The following is a 21,652-nucleotide window of genomic DNA, read 5'->3' on the forward strand; positions in this document are numbered from 1 at the left end:
AATTTATTTGCCCCCTTGATCTGATTTTTATAGGGTCATTGTGTTCCAACATCCACCACTTTGTTAAAAATAAAACCACAGTACACATATGAAGCCATTGGAATCTGGTTGTCATGGTTTTAGTGGTTCCCTTTTCTTCTTTCCGTCCATCTTCCACTTCTTCATGGTCGAGTTTCTATTCTTCCCTTCATTTTGACACTGTTTTGTCTCCTTTGTTGATGCTATGGTTTGTATGGGCTGATTATTTTTCCCTCCCGTTGATTGTGTGATGACAGCATTTTCTGCTGCCTTAGGCTGCATGTTTGGGTGTTCTGTGATCAAAACGGTTCAATATTTTGCCTGGAAAAGGCACAGGAACGAATTGGTCACAAATTGGCGTCGACATATCTCCTTGGGTGGCCTGCAGGAAGAATCCTTTTGGTATTGCAGTAATTATCAAGGGCAAATTTCCCCTGGCATATTTAATTTGCAAGGGAGTTGAGGTTTTTTAGCATTTTTTAAAATCTATTATTGATATTATTATTTCTGTTTTTCTGTTTATGAGAGATTTCACCCTGCTGCACTTATTTTCTTACCCTTGTGTGACATAGTTCCAAGGTGATGAGATGTGTCAAAAATATTGAAATAACTACTGTCGTTTGTGATCTGTTTTCATTTAATGACGATAGCGGAACTGATGCTTATAATCATTTCAGAATTCACTCTCAAGTTAGCCATATGTTGATTTCACAGATGAAATAAATATGTGCTTTGATGGGGACAAGCGGTCATGGCAATAATCCCATATTCTTTCCAATCCGAGTGTAATCGAAAAATTCCTGTGGCACAGTAATGCGAAACATTTCTGAACAGTTTTCTAAACCCCCCCCTCGTTTGTTGTGGACACACAATAACACAACCCTTTACTGATTTTTCAAGAGAGACAACAAATAGTCTGTCTTTATTGCCAAGCTTGGGCGCTGATGTATTTTATCTTGTGCAGTACGGCTGCAATAAGGAGAGATAAGGCCAAAGCTGGGAATGCGCTCTTTTCAATTCCATCTTCTTTTTCCACGGCCCTCTCAAACTTCCTCAAACACGCCAGACTGTTTTTTTTTTCCCTCCGTAAATCAAGGACAGTGGGGAGGACGAGGTGTGATTGCTTTCACACCCAGGAAGTAATCACACCAGACCTGCCACAGCTCTGATTAAGACTGATAAATATCGACAAGCAGTTAATGAGATGTCAGGCAAGAACAAGGCCTTTCCCTTCATGCCTACCGATGACACCAATGGAGGGGAAAAATGACCTCGACTCCGCAATGTCATGACCGTCTTTCATGTGTGCAAAGCACAAAGCACAAGCTATTAATTATCTTTAGTTGGTGAGCAAGATTATCGATGGTGCAGCTGGATTATTCACATCAAAGAAATAGTGGCCAGCAGATGCTTGTTGGGATATTATTCTTCATAATTACGTCAGCTAAACTGAGAATGATTATTGTTAATTCTCGTTCGGTACGACCATTTTTTTTTTCCGGAACAGGTTCAGACAGATGTAGTAAACAAAGGGCTCCTGCAGGCAGGTCAATTAGCTGATTAAAAGATTATCTTTTATGTTTGTCTCCTATCGACTGCTCCGCACATACAAGTTGATGCCCATCCTCGAGCTTAGAGTCTAAAACCTATCAATAAAACTCAAGTAGGTACGGATTAATGTTTCCATATTGAGGTCATTTATGTTTTTGGTTAGCGTAATGACACCGTAGTGTTTTTTTTTTTCTGTAAAGTAAACATGCCTGAAGCCCTTTGCAAACATGGCAGTGCATAAAACTCCCCGAAAGACACACAAACACAAGCCTGCTAGACATCTGCTGAACCATGATGAGGACGTGAGCACAGCAGGGGGCTGGAAGAAAGTAGAATCATTATCTCACCAATCATCATGTATGCATTGCTGTATGTGTGAGCTCTAGTCCCCTGAGCAGCAGCCCCCCTCCGTCAGAGCGGTTTCATGCTAAGCCATGTGATTTATGCATCATGGTACTTGTATTGCGTTCTGTTTACAGTATATTAGGGCTCTATCTTGATAACTGCAGCCATGAGGACATCTTATCTTCCCACAGCGGCATTTTTCACATGCTTGTTCAATGGCCTCGTGGTACCTGAAGGCTGCCATACCTCTCACATGTGACAAATTCCCACCAACTGTCCAGCTTTGACCGTGAACTCCAGGTCACCCCACGGCTCCTGGGCGCAGTCCTGTCGAATATTGTTTCCCCTGGCAGACATACTCAACTCATCAGAAAGAAAGACCATGCAGCTGCACCCAAACACCCAACAATAGGATGCTTGTTCTGGGGCATTAAAAGGTCAGTTCCCCTTTTTTGGGGAAGGGGGCGATGTGAGCGGGTGGTCAAATATTTCAGGGGTTTCGCAATAGGATAATCTTTTGTGATGTTCCCATGAATGGAAGCAATCATCAGGAGCATTGGACAAAGTGAAAACCTCATTCTTCTACTATAAAAATATGTATTTATAAACTATTAAAGCTTGAGCATTCCTATGTTTTGCACAATACTCAAAATGCCTGATGGCAGTTACAGTATGTGGTGAAAATGCCAACTAAGAGCTACATTTAAATTAATTTATTTGTAGTCACGACTGGCTAAAAGGCCAAGATAAATAAACAGGGAAACATGCTGAAATCGGTGCAACATAATGAATGTATTGTTCGTGTAACAGGAATTAATCAAATGCCAAAAAACCCCGGGAAGTGATAATCACTTCAATCAGGTCTGCAAGTGAGTGCATGTGTTGGAAAGATGGTGTGGGGGTGTTGAGGAGCGGTATTAAAAAAAAAAAAGGAGAGAAATAAACAAAAGCATAGTGTGTGTGGAGGAACGTCTGGAAAGAGCTGAACTAATCAAACAGGACATTTAATTAGCATTGTCATGACGAACAACAAAACAGTACAGCAGAAACAAGGAATGTGACGTACCACACACAGATACTGACACTTGTGACCGCTGGAAATGAAATTTAAGGAAATTAATGATTTTGGGTTTTGCTGGCAAATCTCTCTGATGACTCATATCACGCATATTGCTTATTTTGTTGTTTGTTTCAGAGGACCCCTAACTGAGGGAAAGAAACAAAGGTGTGGACACACACACACACACACACACACACACACACACACACACACACACACACACACACACAGTTCTTTGTTGGAAGTATTTGCCAATTAGCAAGTTGCGGGGTTGGAGTGGTAATTAGGCTTTCCAGTCGGCTGGTGTCTGTGTACAGCTTAGCTGAGACAGGTCCGAAGCTAAATGCCTCACTATTTGTCCAGCAATTATGTCAGGTCCCCATGTCACAGTACAGACGTGACCAATTAGCTGTGCCAAGCTAAAGTAAAAGAGAGGGATTATGGCAGAAGAGATGGGAGAGGATGAAAAAGTAGACAGAGAACGGGCGTGGGGGGGGAGTGTTAGCGGGGAGCTCGTAAGAGGGGGAGAGTGAGGGATCGTCCGTGGGGAATAAGAGAGAATAAAGGGAGACGGAGTTTGGCTTTGGAAATGAGGGGAAGGAGTGGGTAAGGAGGGTTTAAGGGAGCGGATTTCTTTTTCTTTTCCCCCCTTTGCTGTGTGATCATGTTTTGCATTGATCCCCGTCCTGACCGACATGTGGCTAAGACATGCTAATGCATTGCGATATTTATGCTAATGCCGCCTCACTGACCGAGCAGGGATAAGAAATTGATCTTAATTGACGTCTCAATAATTCCCCCTCGCATTATATGGCATATTTTGATGAAAATGGCCTGCACACAATCAATATTCTCCAGCTTGGAGTAATGCGACACTATGTCAATAGTTGTAGGAAAGTATACAGTGCAGTAGTTCATCTTGGCATCGGGCCATATTTACCTCAGACTGACAGATTATACTATGTATCGAGCGCTGAAGGAGCAGCCGCTATCTGGGCCAGTCAAAACAACTCAAACTGATGATATGGCCCCCAGTTTGCCTCCGGATACATCAAATGTAGTAGTTAATTTTTGTTTCTGTACATGAGGCTTTTAAGTTTCCTCTGCCAAAGTGTTGCCAAGAAAATGCAGATTATTTGTGCGTGAAAAGCTGCTGGTCCATCATGTGACAACAACAGTGGGGAACGAGATGCTGTAGAAGTTGGGGAGATCTGAGATGAAATTTATTCTGCCTGCTTCAACACAAAAAGAAACCCACATAATCCTCTGTTGAAACTTCTCCGAGCGCATCTAGAGGGGGGAGCGTTTCAAAAATATCTGCTCTACCCAGACACCGAGACCACCCGTTCCAAGGCTCTGTATTTAATTGGACAGGGAAAGGGAGAAGAGGGGAGCCAGGGGACAAGGCGAGGGGCGGATGAGGTAGAATCTATGATCTGAGCATCTTTCCCTTTTTTTTTTTTTGTTGCTAGAAAACAAGACTGTTGGCTCAGAGCCTGCAGAGATGAGAGGAGCTCGTATAAATTAGTGGGCTTGAAAGACAATATGGGGAGCTCTAGTGTTGCATGGATCTATGGATCGCAAACTTTTTGATTTGATAGTGACATGCCTTGAAAACTCCAGTGTCCAAGAGAAAATTGACCCCCATTGAGTTTGTGAAATTTTATGAGATTTGGAGTTATCCCAGCACAATTCCATATACCTACAATTTAACTCCACCTTTTTCGCGGCTAAATTTGGCAAAGGATAGTGGTCTTTAACTGCAATAATGGCAAGGAGCTTAGCAACTAATGGAGCATTAGAAATAGATGAACTCTGGGTAACTTCTCCCAAGGATCAATATCCATTCATCAGGTGCCTGTAGCTATAAAGATGAAAGACAGCATTACAAAAAATATTTTTACAGACGGTGTTACTCTAAATGTCCTCAGGCTTTTCCAAGGCAAGCGGAAAAATGCAGTCTAAACCTGTCTGAAACACAAACATCAAATCAGAGAGCTTTGGAAAGATGAACAACTCCTGCTTACAGGTATACTGAGAACATTTATAGAAATATGCAGGTAAAGTCTGGGAGTGTGGTATATTTATCTGAACTGGGGCTTTTGTGCTTCTTTATCAACACGAAATGTTACTGCTGGAAAACTGCATGAAGTTCTGGTAATGATTATAAGAGCAGGAGACAGCCATAAATGATAAGCAGTGAGAGTGAATGTGTCATGGGCAATTACTCATCTGGAGAGCACATGGAGGAACAACATAAAGACTCAAGAGATCAGGTCACATTTCTTAAATAATTTAATTGCAAAAGGGTCTTTTAAAAATATTTCTACAAGAATGCATCATCATTTTTTTTTAGTAATTTGTTGTGTATGTCTGCACCATTAAATACATCTTAATGCTTTTTCAAAGAGGAATTAACAATTGCATTTCTCAGCGCTACACTCCCCTCGCAGTTCACTATACATGTACAGCACTCTCTGAAACATCTCTCACTTCCTCATATGAAGAGGGTGGTGGAGGGGAAGGGGGGGTTCAAAAGTGACCAAAAGACAGATGTGGAGTGAGCTTGTTAGAAGACAGAAGAAAAGACAGTACTGTGTATTTATTCAAAACAGACAACTGAATGAAAAGAAAGTTAGAAAGTTCTAAGTGAAAGGGTTTTCGGAGGAGGGCGCGTGTGTGTGTGTGTGTGTGTGTCCGACCATCTGTAAGGGATGTAACACGGGGAGAGAAAGGTGGAAGGAATGTTGGGAAAGTTTGAATCCTATTGGCACACAAAGAGATAACCACATCTGAAAAAGCCTAAACTCTGCTGATCAAAGTGTTTCTGTATAAAATGGCAATCCTTGTAGTTCACACACACACACGCACGCACGCACGCACGCACGCACGCACGCACGCACACACACACACACACACACACACACACACACACACACACAAACGTAACAGTCCATCTTAATTTCAGCAACGTGCAGTCAGAGGGAGTTTCTTCCCTCTCTGTGTATGTTAAATATTAAACACTCCCATGAATGTGTGAAACATCCACTTAAAGATTAATTGTTTGCAGTTGATGTGGTGGCAGTTTAATCATTTTAAGATGCGCAACAGTGCCAGTCGAGCTCATCACTCACGGCCGGTTGACTTTGGTGAATACAACTCCAGACCCCAGCGCGCCATGTGCACCTCATCAATAGTTGATGCGAGCTCCAAAGCGCTGCCATTTTTCACGAGTGGGCATGTCTGCCATCTGATTGTGTTTAGCCTCCATATGCCCCCCTTCCCTATTTTGATGCTCATCAACGGTGTCTTATTTTGGTGCCACATGTGACTTTCCAACAGTGGGGCTTAGCTGATTGAATGATTGAGCCGAGTGCAGGAGGAGGGAGTAATATTGTATGTTCCTGGGAGACTTTGGGTAAAAGTGAGCTTCTGATTGCATTAATTCTGCTTTTCTCTCGTTTCCTAAAGTAGGCTCTGTCACTCTGTTCCAATCAAAACGCTGCTTCGCTTTGGGGAGAAAACAAAATAATTCTGCAGAATGATATCAAGAAAGAAAAGAAACTGTTTGCTCATCTAACAGGCACTTTCGACACTTTCTTATCATGGTAACAAATCATGTTGACGATACCTGCGCTTCTGATTCTCAGCCATTGTATCAGAAATCTGCACTGACACTGATGAAAACAATTTAAGGATATGAGGCTTATTTCCTGTGTAGTTTGAGCACACAACAGTCAAATTACCACTGGATTGTGTACTACAACTGTTACAGGTTAGTAAGCCCTTTACAGAGTATACTAGCAGTAGTGAAAAAGTCTATGTGGAATAAGATGAAACAATATAAAACAGGGCTTTGCATAATATCCCCCATGGCTTTTGAAGGGACTTAAAAGAGGCTGACAAAAGTAATATGGAAAGACACTGCATGGCGGCTAACATCACGCTATCATTACACACCTAACTAATAATATTCACATATTGCATTGATCAGCTCCAACCCAAACAATATGGAGCCTGTCTGGAAGATCACACCAGTGGTGCAGCCCCATCCCTTAATCCGCTACCTTCAAACACCCCTCTGTGAGAAGTGCAAATAGTATGGTCTCCGTGATGCAGCTGCTATCATTTAGGATGAGGGGGTCTGCAGATTTTGGCTGTCTGCGTGCCAGGGCTGTTGATCCTGCACTGTACTAATCACGCAGCAGCCCGAGCTGAGACAGGATGATTGCAGGCCAGACAGGAAATGAAGAGAGATAATGATAGGTCAGCCCGCCGTATGTCTGCGCTCGCTGCGCGCTCGCATCCTCGCAATGCCAGATTGGCTGCTGCATTAATCGACCTGACAGACAAAGACCAATAGGTTTCTCCTGACAGCTCTGGATCCTCTGATGAGGATCCTGTTGTGGGGGGGGGGGGGCAAACTGCAGGTCTAGCGATGGCGCTCTGCTGCTGAGGTGATTGAAATGATTGGCAAGTAGGCTGCATCATCTCTGACCTTCCCCCTTAACAGTCCAACATTAGATGGGTGGGAGGATCCCGTTGTTGGAGGTGGTGGTAAAAAAGTAAAATTAGAACGTAGGTAAACCACAGGGATGCTGCTGAGTGGTTTAAAGTTGGAAAGAAAATGTGCCTAAAAGACGATTAGTAACAGCTCAGTGCTTCACAGATGCTCTTTGTGTTGAGAATGAAAATGGACTGGGGAAGCTTAATATCCAGTTCAGGTGGCACACACGCAGACTTGAACACACCTACACAGACACTCACACAACAATGGACGGAGAGCAAAAGGGCCACGTGTCACTACCAGCAGTCTAACCATGGGTGTTGTTCATGTCTTCCTCTCTACCTCCAGACTTTTCCCCCCATCGTCTCTCTTCTCGTTTTGCTTCCTGCTAATATCACTCTGAATCAAACATTTCACAACAACACTTCCATTTTTGTCAAAACACCATTTTTCTTTTGTTATTTATCGTATTTTTGTTACAAAACATGTACAGGCTGTTTAGAACAACAACAAAAATACAATATCCAATTTATATGCAATTTCTTTTGTTTAATATTCATCAATTCATTAGGTGAATCCACTTGGAGTTTCGCTTCCTTCTGATTGTTCCAAGTCCACTGTCCCAAATACAGTCCATCTGGGTGTTGGTGGGGGTGGGAGGGGGACGGGGGGACGGGGGGGGCAGGGGGACGGGGGGACGGGGTACAAATAAATACATAGGGCAGGATGTCAAGAAATTAAAACAAGAATTTTGATTATTTCTAAATCCAGATAATAGTAAGTAGAAAGTAAGGTGTCCATCGTGGTTTCTCTCAGTTTCTGCAGGGTGCATATATATATAATTTCATATATATATATATGTAAGTCCTAAGTTCATTTTTTTGGATTCAATAAAAAAAGGATGTTTAACAGTTGTCCACAGAATATAGCGTAATTGTTTCAGATATATTTGCTCCATGTCACGGTTCAGTTCATGCGTTAATTCTCCACGGTGGCAAATAGCGGAAGCTGTATTGTACAGTATACTTGTGTGCAACTTGACACACCCGCACATCCAAGCACACTTAATCACACATACACGCACACATGCGCACGCACACATACAAAAACGCACACAAAAGGCCAAGTGGTCTTTCTATAGTGTTGCCACAGTCCTTGTCTCCCCCTCAGTCACAGAAAGTGTCCAGCAGGGGGTACTCAGGTTTGACCGGCCATTTTGAAACCACAAATCTCCCAAAAAATGTGTAAGAAAGCCAAAAAAAAAAAGAAGGAAAAAAATGTGTGTGGACAAACAAAAATAAAACATTTTTTTCATGTGTAGAAACACACTTGATGAGCAGGTGATCCCAAGCTGTGGAGCTATCCTGAGTCACTTCAGGTCAGGGGCAAGAGGTCATCTGGTGACCTATTGAGGATTCAGCAGCCAAAACAAGTGTCCAAAAATGTGGCTGCCTTCCTTTTGACCTATTTGACCTCTGTCATCCTCTTGACCTTTGACCCCAGCCCATCATAAATCCTCTTCCACCACCTCACCCTTCTCCAGCAAGTGCCCTTTTAAGATAACACACCTTCAATATGAAGATGGAGAACGACACAAACGTGCACAGTAAAACAACTTCTATCAGGGGAAGAAGAGTCCTCTGTCTCCCGTGGGTCTGAAACACCTCCGTGTTTTTGTTTCGGGGTCTTTTTTTTTGCGTGAACGTTTGTCCACCTTTTTTACACCAGGGTGTTCATTCTTCACTATGTATAACGTCCATCAAAGCTGGGTCGAGAGGTCACGGGGAGGGGCTCTTGCGTGAGGATTAGAGTGTGATATTTCAGTTACAGGGCTAAGGCCAACCTCACTAAAACACACATGCATGCAAACGTCAACCCACACCAGAGCTGGTGAGGCACGCATGGGATATAAAGGGGGTTAACTTTTCTTCCTCTTTCAAAAAAACCACACAAATTCTGATTGGATGGAAAAAAGAAACAATGACGCATAACAAAAAAAGCAGGAACAGGAAATGGAAGTGGTAGTGAAATAAAGAAAAAAAAAATAGTCAGAGGCACTGCAAGCCAGTTTCATAGCGTCTAATTGGCAGAGATGGGTCAGGCAGCTAGGGTTTTCCAATGGCTCTCTCTGGCACAGTTCCTCCCCCCTTTTCCTGTCTGGCTGTCCTTCGACTGCATCGGTCTGTGTGTCCCATTCGCTCACACCTGGACAGGAAGTGTTTGGTTCATCTGTAGTCTCATGTCCTGAATGCTACCAAGAATCTTCTTCTGATGGCCGGCCAACGTTACCCCTATCCGCAGCAGGTCCCTGTGGAGTGAAAAGAAAGGAGAAGAAAATAAGAACAGGTGGCTCAGTCATAAAAAAAACCCCACAAACACAAGCAGACAAACATCACATGTCTGAAGTTGAAGCGCAGATTTCACTTTTCACCCGTAAGTAAACACACTCTCTACCAGGTGGGAACAGGGACAGGCGAGCACATTGGCAATCACCTGTAAAATGGCTTCCAGAGGGTATGTCAACAAAATGGGGACACTCATCCAGCTATAGTGAATGTTGGTTTTAATGCAGCATACTTCTGTTGCTCGGCAGGTGGGCGAGAAGAGGGGAGTCAGAGGGCCATAATGTGATAGTTAATGATTAAAGAGCATACTTAGCTACTGTTCAGCAGCTGGCAGACTTCACAGAGTCCACACCAGCCTGCCACTTAGCTACAGAAACGGGGAAGCAGAGGGTTTTTTTTGAAAGATACTAGACAGATTAGTCAGTTAGCAGCCTGTCATTCATGCTTAGAATGGGTCTATATGTCAGTAAATCAGCTTTTACTTGGCCGCTGTTGCACAACATTCCTCAGCGCTTAAAAATACTCGATACAGCAAATAAGACTGGAAAGTGTAAATGAGTCTTTTAGCCGAGGGCTCACAGCAGCTACGGTGTGATCTTCAGAGTAAGCAGAGAGCCTTAACCTCGGGTTGAGGGTGCAGTGGGAAAATGTGAAAATGTTGACATACAATTGACATTACTACACCCTTAAACAGGCCTGGGAGAGCGCACCTGCTTCGGCCGTCATTAGTCAGACGGCATAATCTAATCATCATGGCCATGTTGGTTTAACGCTGTACAATTATATCACGAGAACCTCTCTTTTCCGCTCGCTTGTTTGATTTCCCCAGTCGATAGCCGAGGAGAGAGCGGACGGCGTCTGGAGCCGCGATTAGCTGGCTGTTGGGGCTCTGCCACAGTCTACGTCCTCTCCGTTTACTCCAACGCACACACACACACAAATACTGGCTAATCTAATATAACACGCACCACACACTCTGCTTGTCTCAATGGCTTCGTGGCCCCATCCATTTTAGTGCAAACGCATGCACCTAAACTTACACATAAGCAAATGCAAACATGTGCACACACACAAACACAAATCCACACTGCACGGCAATCCACTCCGAAGCCAAATAAGGGTGCATCACCGCAATTTCACACAAATAAATAGTGTTTTTCTGTTTTTTTTTTTCATATTTCGCCATCCCCATCAGTGCAGCGATGGAGGATGAAATGATAATAAATGGGCACCATTAGAGGAATTACTGGCCATTAAGGGCAACAGAGAGCCACAGTACACCACACCTGTCAGCCCGGCCAAATTGAAACAAATTACCCCCACCTCCATTGCCTATTATGCAGCTAATGAGGATAATTTATTTATCATTATAATCCAAATTCATTTATTTGATCATCACTGGCCTCCAATTTCCATGACTTCCATTACATCATTTCCTGTTGGTAAACACGGCAGACGGTGGGCGAGTCGTCAAGGTCAACTGGAGATCGTCGTTAAGGAAGAAGCGACGGGTGCGTGCTGAAAAACGGTGCTACGCTACTGAATTGCTTATTTGTCGATTGTGTGTGTGAGTATTTGTTCGCTTATAAAGGAGGTGAGTTTTATTAGTCTCCTCCTGATTATCCTCCCCGACAGCAAACCTGTCCCGATTGGTCAATTACATACCAAATTACAGGGAACGCACGGAGGATCTCTTTTTCGTTTCGTACTCCTGCCCCCAGTGAACCTCATGTTTTCCTTCTTAAGCCTTTAGGAGCTACAGTATGTGCACATAAATACTGGAACTCACAAGAGGAAAACTAAAAGTCATCATAGCACGATTCATCTCCATAGCACAACAAATGTATTTCTGAAAAGTAAATACACACTGTATAAATAATGACATAGTAAAATGTGCTTTCCTTTGTTTGCTTTACGTCTGTTATTCCTTTGACGTCTGAGCCTATTCAAAACCGCCTTTCCACGTCTTATCATGTTTCACTTGGCCACCAGACTATTTTTATTCCCTCAAGGTCAATCTGTATAACATTAATTTGACTCTCAAACTCAGAGCAGTCAATCACGTTAGGCCTGATTAGCTGCCTCGTCTCCCTCTCCACTCACTCTGCTGTCATCTGGGCCACCAGGTCAAAGGAAGCAAATCCGGCGTTGACGAAGTTGTCACGGTAGCGGCTCATCTTGATGGCGTCCAGCCAGTCCCCCACAGTGGTGAAAGTGGTATAGTCTGGTACGCAGCGGTCAAGCAAGGGCTGGGATACCCTACATCGAGGAGAGGAGGGAGGAGGGAGAAAGAGAAACAGAGAGAGAGAGAGGGTTAAGGTCGTCACTCTACTGCCTCTACCGGCCAACCTCACCCCCAAACGCCCCCCGGCCGAGCGCCACCTCTCCATTTCTCCACCTCTCCTCCTCTTTTCTCCCCTCTCCTCTCCTCCTTGTGTAAGGAGTTGTGTGCAGGGGGGGTGGGTGGGTAGGTGGGTGGGTGAGGGGGGGTCATTTTTATGACTGTGGAGGGACTGGCTGGAGGCATGGGTGGTGGTGCTGCAGCTGGTGAGGCAAGGTGATGTGTGTTCACAGAGCAGATGCCGATCTCTGATCGTCAATGATGACTACACACATTGAAATTTACAAGGAACCAGATCAGTTCTGTGTTAAGAAACTATAATAAAATGCTCTAATTTCAACAACAGGTGTCACAGTGACCACAGCTTTGGTCAAGAAAACATTTACCTGGCAGGATCAGTGATGTAAGAACGCAGAACGTGTTTCCTATTTTAAACCCTGGACACATCTGGATAGCTATTTTCCTATTTGTTGGTTCTTCTATTTTTTTAAATGAGATGTCACTGTGCTGCATGGGGACTGACAAAACAGAAAAAAACTCCTCTTGAAATTGAATCTGAGTGGTTGTATGAGCTGCACTTTGAAACCACATACAAATGTGGTTTAAAACTGATCTGGGAAGATTGGATTCCATGTGGTTTTTCCCAGTCAGCTCAAATCAGATTTGGGCTCCCTGTATGAACATGAGCTTAACGAGTAGGTTGTAAGCCGCGTGCTTTCTAGTAAATTGTTGATGCATTTACAGTACATCTTCATCAGGTTGTGTTTGAACACATGCGCATATGTTCTGGAACATCATCAAGAGGATGTGTGCAACACAATCTCACAGAGATGGAAAGACATTTTGCTTTTGTTTCATGAGATATCTGATGCTTTTCCCATGTGTGTATGTGGTTGCATGATCGGACAGACTCATGAACCTGATGACTGTGCATCATGTGTGTGTGTCTGTGTTTGCATGTACCTCCACACCTGTTAACAGCCCAAAATGGCCTTTTTAAAAAAGTACCTCACCCCCCCCATGCTGATCAATGCTGTAGATAAAGAGGCCACCTTGGGAGTTTTAATAAAACTGTGCTACAACTCAGAAAGAAGTGGAGCGGATGAACAAGAGAGGAGGAGGAGGTGGAGGTGGGGGGGTGGGGGGACAGGGAGGTGCGGGGAGCTGAAAGGAGGAGAAACAGATGAGGGTAGCAGGCTAAAGAGAAAGAGCGCCACTGTCTCCCCTCCTCTCTGCTCTGTTGATCCCTGTCATCCTTTTTGATGGCATTAGATTCATTAACAATTAAAAGAGGAATGGAGAGAGAAAGAGGGAGAAAAGAGAAAAGGCATGGAGGGGGGAGTTAATAATAGTGATACAGAGGCTCCATTGAGTGGTGTAGATGGAGTGATTTTTAATAAGGCCTGCGCTTCGGAGCCCAAGGCCTCAGGCCGTCGTTAACGCCAGACTCTGGCTTCTCTTAATGGAGTATTGTTAGTCCTCCTCCTCTCTAAAGTTGGCTTCAAAAGCGTCCAGACTATAGCCGGCCACATGTGAGCCACAAGCAGAAACACAGCAGGAACGCTGGGTAATATTGTACGCGTGCTAGCGAGACAGTTACAGGCCAAGTGTAAATTCAAGGTCAGGTTGGGGCTGTCGAAGTTTCTCCAAAGGCTTATGCTGCATTCACAGGGAGTCAGGAATTTAGTAGATGGCAGATGGAGAAGTCTTTCTGGATGGCATGGGAAAAATGAACAGTCCGACAGAAGGACAGGATGGCAAAACAAAACACGCATGACCATATGTTGCTATGGTTATGACGAAGTGTTTACACAGAATGGAATTAAATAGAATGATTTGATGATTATTATTTTGTGTGATTATTTCAGTAATGTCCAGTAAATGTCCAAATGTTTTCTCTTTGTATGTGGCAGCTACATAACATTCATTCATTTTCCATGACCGCTTATCCTGTTAGGGGTAGCAGGGGGGCTGGAGCCTATCCCAGCTGACACTGGGTGAGAGGCGGGGTACACCCTGGATAAATCGCCAGACTATCCCAGGGCAGCTACGTAACATGCGGTTATGAAATCCTTTGCGCAGGACAGTAAAAAATTGAAGCATTTTAACATTGGACAGCAATGCCGTCTACTGTTCTCAGTATTCTCTGCCGGCTCCACCTAATGTTACCATCATGCTCTTGCACACTAAAATGATATCTGCTTTGCCATCTACTATCTGCCTGAATCCATGTGAGCACAGTATCAAAAAGTTTAGAGAGTATGAGTTCCTGCATTTACAACAGAGACCGAACAGTAGAAGGGTAAACACAGAAACGTCTCATTACACTGTTGCCGGAAGCATCACCAAACCTCAGCTGCTCCTTCCACTTTACATCTACAGTCATGTCAAATACGCAAAACACACACACACAAGCAAAGGCCTTTTATCCCAGACAGCGTTAGCTAACCTCCAGCCACCCTTCAATGCCGACCAGGACGGCGGTATCATCTCTCACTCCTCCCTTGTTAGGTTTGTCGGCAGGAGGCCACCTCTCCGCTGGCCCGTTTAAAATCTCGTTAGTGGCTAATTAAAAGGCGCTCCCATCTCTTTTTTGCATCGCCTTAATCGAGCTAATTAACCGCAAGCCTAATCTTCTAAGAACGTCACTCCGGTGGCCAACCGAGACCCTGGTTTCCCCCATGAGCCCAAACCAGGATTGTCTGCGGCCCTCCCTCAGGACAGAAAGACCCTGATGCAGGGACAGATAGGTAGGTCATCCCCCTCCCTGTCGCTCCAACTCCGCCACCTTCTATCCTCCAAATTCTTTCCAAGAAACAGGTTGCAAGGGGAAGGTAGTGCAGCTAAATGTAGATGTGACATCATTGATTGAGCTCCCAGTTGGCAGACGAGTTGCTTTAAGGGGCCGTATCGAGCGATGGTAATTTGGATTTGCATAATGGCCCGGGCTGCATTTGTGAGAGCTAAAGAGTTGCATGGGAAGAAATCTGCACTTTATAGGAGTTAAAAGATTGTTACAGCTGAGTCAGAGTGACTCACATGCACCGTATCTACTTGGATAAGGAATAATTGCACAGTGGAAATCGTTATCGCGGTTGCTCTGGCTCGGCTGCAAATGAAATGGCTCGGCCAGTACTCTCACAGCTGAAAAGTCAAGTGACTTAATTCAATAAACTAATAACCTATTACTGTAATATATCACCAGAGTCCAGCAGGTCTCCTCCAAATATGACCGAAGATTTTTAGAAAGCAATCAGCACTAATATCCATTATGCAATGACCATAGTGAGACATTATTGCCCTTTAGGAAGACCACTAATTCAACTAATAAAACTCAACAAGGAACTCCAGAGAAACCATATGAAACACTATCTCAGTTTATTTCTACAATCACCAGCTTCCAGCTTTGACAGAGCTTTCATACTGATTCTGAACTTCATACTGCCAACACACTTTTTAATGTCAGAATATTACAACTTACCCAGTGGACTGTGTGCTGTTGGTGACCACCTTGAGGCTGGCAGCATTGCGGATAAGCTTATCCAGCGTGGCCACAATCTGGGTGAATTTGGGTCGCAGGTTCCTCTCTTTCACCCAGCAGTCCAACATGAGCTGGTGCAGTGCTGTGGGGCAGTCCATGGGTGGGGGCAGTCGATAGTCCTGCTCCACGGCATTTATCACCTGAGGAAGGACGACAGAGAAATCACAATCACTTCTAATCACCGAGTCCGATGTAGAGGGAGGACGGAACACAAGGAGAGAGATGGGTCGATGAAAATAGCAAGTGAGGGAGGACAGAAGAGGATGAATGAGGGAAATGATGCGAGAGTCAGAGATAAACAGAAAAAAATGCTGTCGGGAATGCATAGAAATAAGGGCCAGAGAAAGATCAGCTTTCAGTGGTAGTTGTGGGCGGGTATATAGAGAGAGAATGGCTTTCGGACAGTAATAGCAGAAGTGGTTGAAAATGTTTTTTATATCTATATTCAAGTGCAAAATGCTGAATATTTCAACAGAATGACTTATCTTACAAATTATATACACAAATGTCACATTAAGTGTTTATATTTCACATTACAGAAAAAGAAAAATCCTCCTATCAACTTACATCTTGATTGCTCATGTCCCAGTACGGCCGCTCGCCGTACGACATCACTTCCCACATGACGATGCCGTAGCTCCACACATCGCTGGCTGAGGTGAACTTCCTGTAGGCAATCGCCTCGGGAGCTGTCCAGCGAATGGGGATCTTCCCCCCCTGTGGATATGCGAATGAGTAGGTGAGCATGAAATACTGGAGGGATGGAGCACAAACACAGAATCACACACATACAAGAGGGAGAGAGAGGGTGAGAAAAACACAGTCTAAGGGAAGTGTTGATGCACAACACATGGGTGCATGCTGTACAACCCCAAACACCACGTACACACACAAGGTTAGTAACAGAGTTACAGAGAAATGATGTACAAACACGTGAAGCTAGAAGAATATTTAATGTGCTACAAACTGTAGTTTTTAACATTGATACATCACCATCATAGATAGATAGATAGATAGATAGATAGATAGATATAGGTAGAAGTCTACACACCCAGAAACACTCAAACTAAACTTCTGTGTGCAGGCCAAACAAGGTTGCCTATCTTATACCAGATCTCATGCTAATTTTTGACAGTTAGACTCAGTCCAAAGAACCCTATCCTATGTGCGTTAAAGGAATACCTCACCCACAGAATGACCATTTGCAAATCAGTTACTCATGATGTGCAACCTTGAAGTCATGACGAATACTTTTAAGCTTAAGCTAAAACAAGACATCGTCTACAAACTGTCACACAACTTGTGCAGTTTAATCCAGGGCTCATTCATCCAGTCGTGTGCTCAGATAAGATAAGTTTCACTTTCAGTTCAGTTTTAAATAAGTTTTAGTAAAGAAGCATGTGTTTGGGAAGTACTGAGCATATGACTGGATACATGAAAGTTGGATTACACTGCATGAATTGTATGAAGGTTTGTAGATGCATGTGTTGATACTGTCTTGCTCTTGATAAACACAGACCCCATTAATCAATAAATCAAAATATTCACCGTTTTTAATGGAGGCATGGAAAACACCAAAGCTTTCTTCACAATTTCAAGGTAATAGGGCATGACTAATAGCTATACAAATGGTTATTTTGTGGGTGAAGTATTTCTTTACCCGCTTTGGCAGTTCTTAATGTTATTTCATACAAGACCAGGAGCCAGAGTCAACCTCTCAGGCATTACAGTAATTTGTTTCCAGAGGATCAGGCAAAGTTTCTGGAAATTTACTTCAGTCACATGTCCCACCTTTGTAGGGATGAACACTAATTTAGCTGCAATGTGTATTTGTTTAGTTAATTGTTTCAACTGTTCTAATTTCTTCCCTCCTGCACCTGCCATCCACAGTGAGAAGCAAAAAAAATAAAACTCCCATTCTACCCATGATGGTCATGCCATGTGGGAACAGACTTGACACAGATCTATTTTTTGAATACACCCATACTTGGCAATGCCGTGGATTCAATTGTAAAATAGACTAACTAATACAATGGTGATGCATCGATGTTAAAACGTTACATGTAGCACCTTTAAACATTGATTTTAAACATGAATACACTTACACAAACACATACACACACACACACTTATTCTCGGACTCACCAGGGAGCTGGTGTAGGTGGGGTCTGTAGGGTCGTCCTCGAGGAAGCGAGATAGGCCGAAGTCAGACACCTTACACACTAGATTACTGTTGACCAAGATGTTACGGGCAGCCAGGTCTCTGTGTACGTAGTTCATGTCTGACAGGTACTTCATGCCTGCTGCGATACCACGCAGCATGCCAACCAGCTGGATCACTGTGAACTGCCCGTCATTGAGCTGGCAAAGGGAGAGGGAGAGAACGACAAGGGTAGATTGTAGATCAAGGTTGCATGTTCAAAGGAGTATATGTTTATCTCCTTTTTTACCTGCATGTGTCCTACCTGTCTTTATTTTTCTGTGTGTCTTACAGTACTTTCTTTGCATTTGTTCTCTCACCTGCATCTTTCATCTCCTATCACTTTACAACGTCTCTCTCTCTTTTCTACCTATCCATCCTCCATTCCTCCCTTTGCCTTTCTCTGGCAGACAATGTACGATATGACTTTGAGGCAGTGATTCATTGGAGACTGAGCTCTTTGTAAATGTCACCAATCGCCCGAATGCAGCATTTGTCAGATAACCATTGTGGGCTTTGCAGCAGAGCTTAAGAGGACCTTTTATGTCTCCAAAGAAAGTGAGATAACTAAAAGCAAGATCAAGCAGATCTGGATTGGCTTATATGTTGGATAGTGTTGTATTATTGATGAAATCACAGATACAAGTGTTACAAGGAGTAGCTGATATTAGAGCTATTCTTGGGTGTAATGTCTTTGTGTGTGCCGGCTTTTTTTCTCACCCTTAGGAAAGAGTCCAGTGCTCCATTCTCCATGAACTCGGTCACAATCATCACTGGCCGACTCTTGGTGACCACGCCTTCCAGACGGATAATGTTGGGGTGGTCGAACTGGCCCATGATGGAAGCCTCAGACAGGAAGTCTCGCCTCTGGCGGTCAGTGTAGCCAACCTTGAGGGTCTTGATGGCTACGATGATCTCTCGGCGCCCGGGCAACTTGAGGCGACCGCGACACACCTCCCCAAACTCTCCTGCGAGAGCCCATGCGAGCCAGCCAGAGAAACAGCAAAAGAGGAATAGAAGGAGAGAGAGAGAGAGAGAGGGAGGGGAGAGAGGCATGACGGAAGAGTGAAGGAGAGTGGGGGAAAAGAGGGGAGAGGGGACAGTTAACTGGTTAGAACCAAGGAGCCAGGGAAGGGTAGCAGGAGGGGTGGGACAGGGGGGGACTGCAAGAGAAGCCAGGACTCTAGGCCATTGTCAAGGGATGGTGGTGATGGGGGAGCATACAATGACTGTGTGCTGTTAAGCTACTGATTAAATGAAACAGCGTGGTGAGTTTGAGGCATGATGACAAAATGTGAGAAGATGTAGAGTTAAAAAAAAAAAAATAACGCATGTTGAAGAGTGACACGGTGTGAGAAGCTGAGGGACAGAGGAGGACGAGGGGAAGGATCGGGGGCAGGGGGGTGGGGGTGCTAAGCTTCGGAGTGGCTGGAGAAACGGACACAGGAGGAGGAGATAGGTGGAGACAGAAGCTTGGGGGTTTTTGGGGTTGTGGACGCTTTACGTTTAGAGTCTACACCAAGCGTGTGCAAGAATGCAAGCGAAATTAGGCGATGAGAGCGATGTGTGTCAACATGGGTGCAAGGGTGACAGAGTCGAGGGAAGTCAGGGGGGAGAGGGCAGGGGATGGAGGAATGGAGGGATGGATTGAGGAAGGGGGTAGAGGAGAGGAGGGGGAAAGGGAAGACAGGGGTTGAGGGTTCGTCACTTTAAAGGTGAATGCTGGGAAGCGACGGGTTTCAAGTAGTAGCCTCAGAAGTAGAAGAGCTGTCGTAGTAGTAGTAGTAGCAGTAGTAATGGTAGTAGCAGAAGCAGTAGTAGGGACTCCCATCTCTGCCATCACAACGTCCTCCATTTTGGCTCAGATACAATGCTAAGAAAACTCAACCTCAATTGGCACAGTCCTGTAGCTTTTGAGCAGAGATATTACTATCAAATATGTCAGATACATAAAATATTTTACTATCTACAACATCAAATGTTAGGGAGGGTTTCTAAAGGAGGGGACACAACCACATAATGCCAGGCACAGGGGTTAATATAGTGATCCAGCAGAAGCACTCTTTCATAAAGAGGTTCTCAAGACACTAAAAAGTGGGCAGAGTCACAGATGGCCAATCCTGGACAAGAAATATGTTAATATTCTACGCCCCAGCCAGACGGGATTAATATTTCAGGGAGATGCAGGATATAAATATTAGCCATGCTCCATGGTAACAGGAATTGCTTTGTACAACCAGACACATTCCCCAGGCTACTACACATAAAACAGTTTAATTTAAAGATAGCCATAGCCCATTTGATAAGCCTGTAAGGTCAGATTCTCCATATGGGCTTTCAATAACAACTGTATGTGAGTAACCAAGTTATGGGGTTGTGTAAAATAGTTTCGTTACACCCTGCAGAACTCAGATGCAGGTGACTGCTCAACAATTTTAAAGGGAAGCAGGGATGTTAATGTACAAATACTTGGGAGTTTCATCTTAACAGGGAAAGTGTCTATCTGTATCAGAAAATGGGGAAAAAAGGGGGTCCAACAAGTGTGCCAGAAAACAATAGGGCTGTAATTAATACTGGAAGAGATAAGAGTGAAAACCACACACATGCGCTCGGACAGGATTAACATCTTCCCTCGGGAAATAAATCCTGTCTGTATGGGGCTTTAGTTTTGCATTGTCCAAAAATCTGCTTCCATTAGATTCAAGAATATTTTTCAATCAGTTAGAAATGACTGCTGCTCCATACTTATTTAAACTTAATGAATTTCCATACACAACGTCTCTCTCAATCCAGGATTGGGCTCCATTTTAAGGACACGGGTGAATTTGTGAAATGATAATCCACCATACAATAGGTATTACAGCTAATCTAAATGCACATGGCATGGTAAACAACGTAAGGGTGCTAGGACTGTGAGTGATGCTAACTAAGAGAGGACATAAAGCTAGTAATGCTTTAAACACAGAGTGCTGGAGACATCTGTAAGACTGTAAAAAAAAGGGGTTCCTAAGAGATGACGAGTGTGGGAGGGGAGGGAGCAAGGAGAGGGCTAGCGATGAATTGAGTGAAAGTACCGCTTGGTGTGAAGTCCTCTAACGGTATGGCCTGGAGGTGACTAGCAGTCTTCCCCCTGTAGCTCAGGAGCTTTGGTGGGTTACCTGCGCCGATGACCTCCTCGATCTTCACGCAGGAGACATCAATCTCCTTGGCAAACTCGCGCACGGCCTCATTGGGGTCCTCATAGGTGAAGGGGTCGATGTAGACTTTCATTCCCGGTGTTACTATGGGGGATTCAGTGGCAAGAACAGGAAAGTGAATCTATGACGTCAAACATAAGTTTAATAATAGATAACTCCATGTAAAGGTCTAAAAACGTATCCTTTATCAACCAATTATCGATCAAAGGAAGATCTGTAAGCTACCCTAAGTGTTTGGGGATGCTCAATCATTGCTAATAGTAATGACTGAGCAGAAGTGTAGGAATAATGCTGCTGGAGTGTAAATAATGCAAAAAGGAGGGGCATCTCAGCAAAGAGACTTACTGTACTGCTGCAGTTTCTCTGTGTACTCCGACTCTGAACCATTTCTCTGCTTTCTGTTGAGGAAGATGAAAACACAAACTGAGTCACGTGGACTTCACGCAGCAGGGTGCAAGTACCGGAAAGGAACAAAGACGGGAGGAGGAAAAAAGATCCCTAATAATGTCTGCAGAGATGTGGCCACGCTAGACGTGGCTTGGGGAAA

The 21,652-nt window shown here is 44.1% G+C and overlaps 1 protein-coding gene across 8 annotated transcripts in view; it reads right to left on the reverse strand.

Annotated features, from left to right (window-relative positions):
• Positions 1–7,906: 7,906 nt before the first annotated feature.
• The window catches only part of LOC125895410 (ephrin type-B receptor 3-like), a 61,864-nt gene continuing 48,118 nt past the window's right edge, over positions 7,907–21,652 (reverse strand). For 2 of the 8 annotated variants that reach the window (XM_049587201.1, XM_049587200.1), the window contains exons 9-16: positions 21,451–21,503; positions 21,067–21,201; positions 18,629–18,876; positions 17,854–18,069; positions 16,276–16,425; positions 15,649–15,848; positions 11,930–12,085; positions 7,907–9,789 (exon numbers count right to left, since the gene is read on the reverse strand). In XM_049587201.1, coding sequence (XP_049443158.1) covers positions 9,681–9,789; positions 11,930–12,085; positions 15,649–15,848; positions 16,276–16,425; positions 17,854–18,069; positions 18,629–18,876; positions 21,067–21,201; positions 21,451–21,503 — 1,267 coding nt within the window. In that variant the 3' untranslated portion in view covers positions 7,907–9,680. Of the gene's footprint in view, positions 9,790–11,929; positions 12,086–15,648; positions 15,849–16,275; positions 16,426–17,853; positions 18,070–18,628; positions 18,877–20,982; positions 21,202–21,450; positions 21,504–21,652 lie in introns of all 8 variants that reach the window. The other 6 variants (XM_049587198.1, XM_049587197.1, XM_049587202.1 and 3 more) reach the window with 5 other exon arrangements.

Source organism: Epinephelus fuscoguttatus, linkage group LG10 (genome assembly GCF_011397635.1).
Source record: "Epinephelus fuscoguttatus linkage group LG10, E.fuscoguttatus.final_Chr_v1".
Taxonomy (NCBI): Eukaryota; Metazoa; Chordata; class Actinopteri; order Perciformes; family Serranidae; genus Epinephelus; species Epinephelus fuscoguttatus.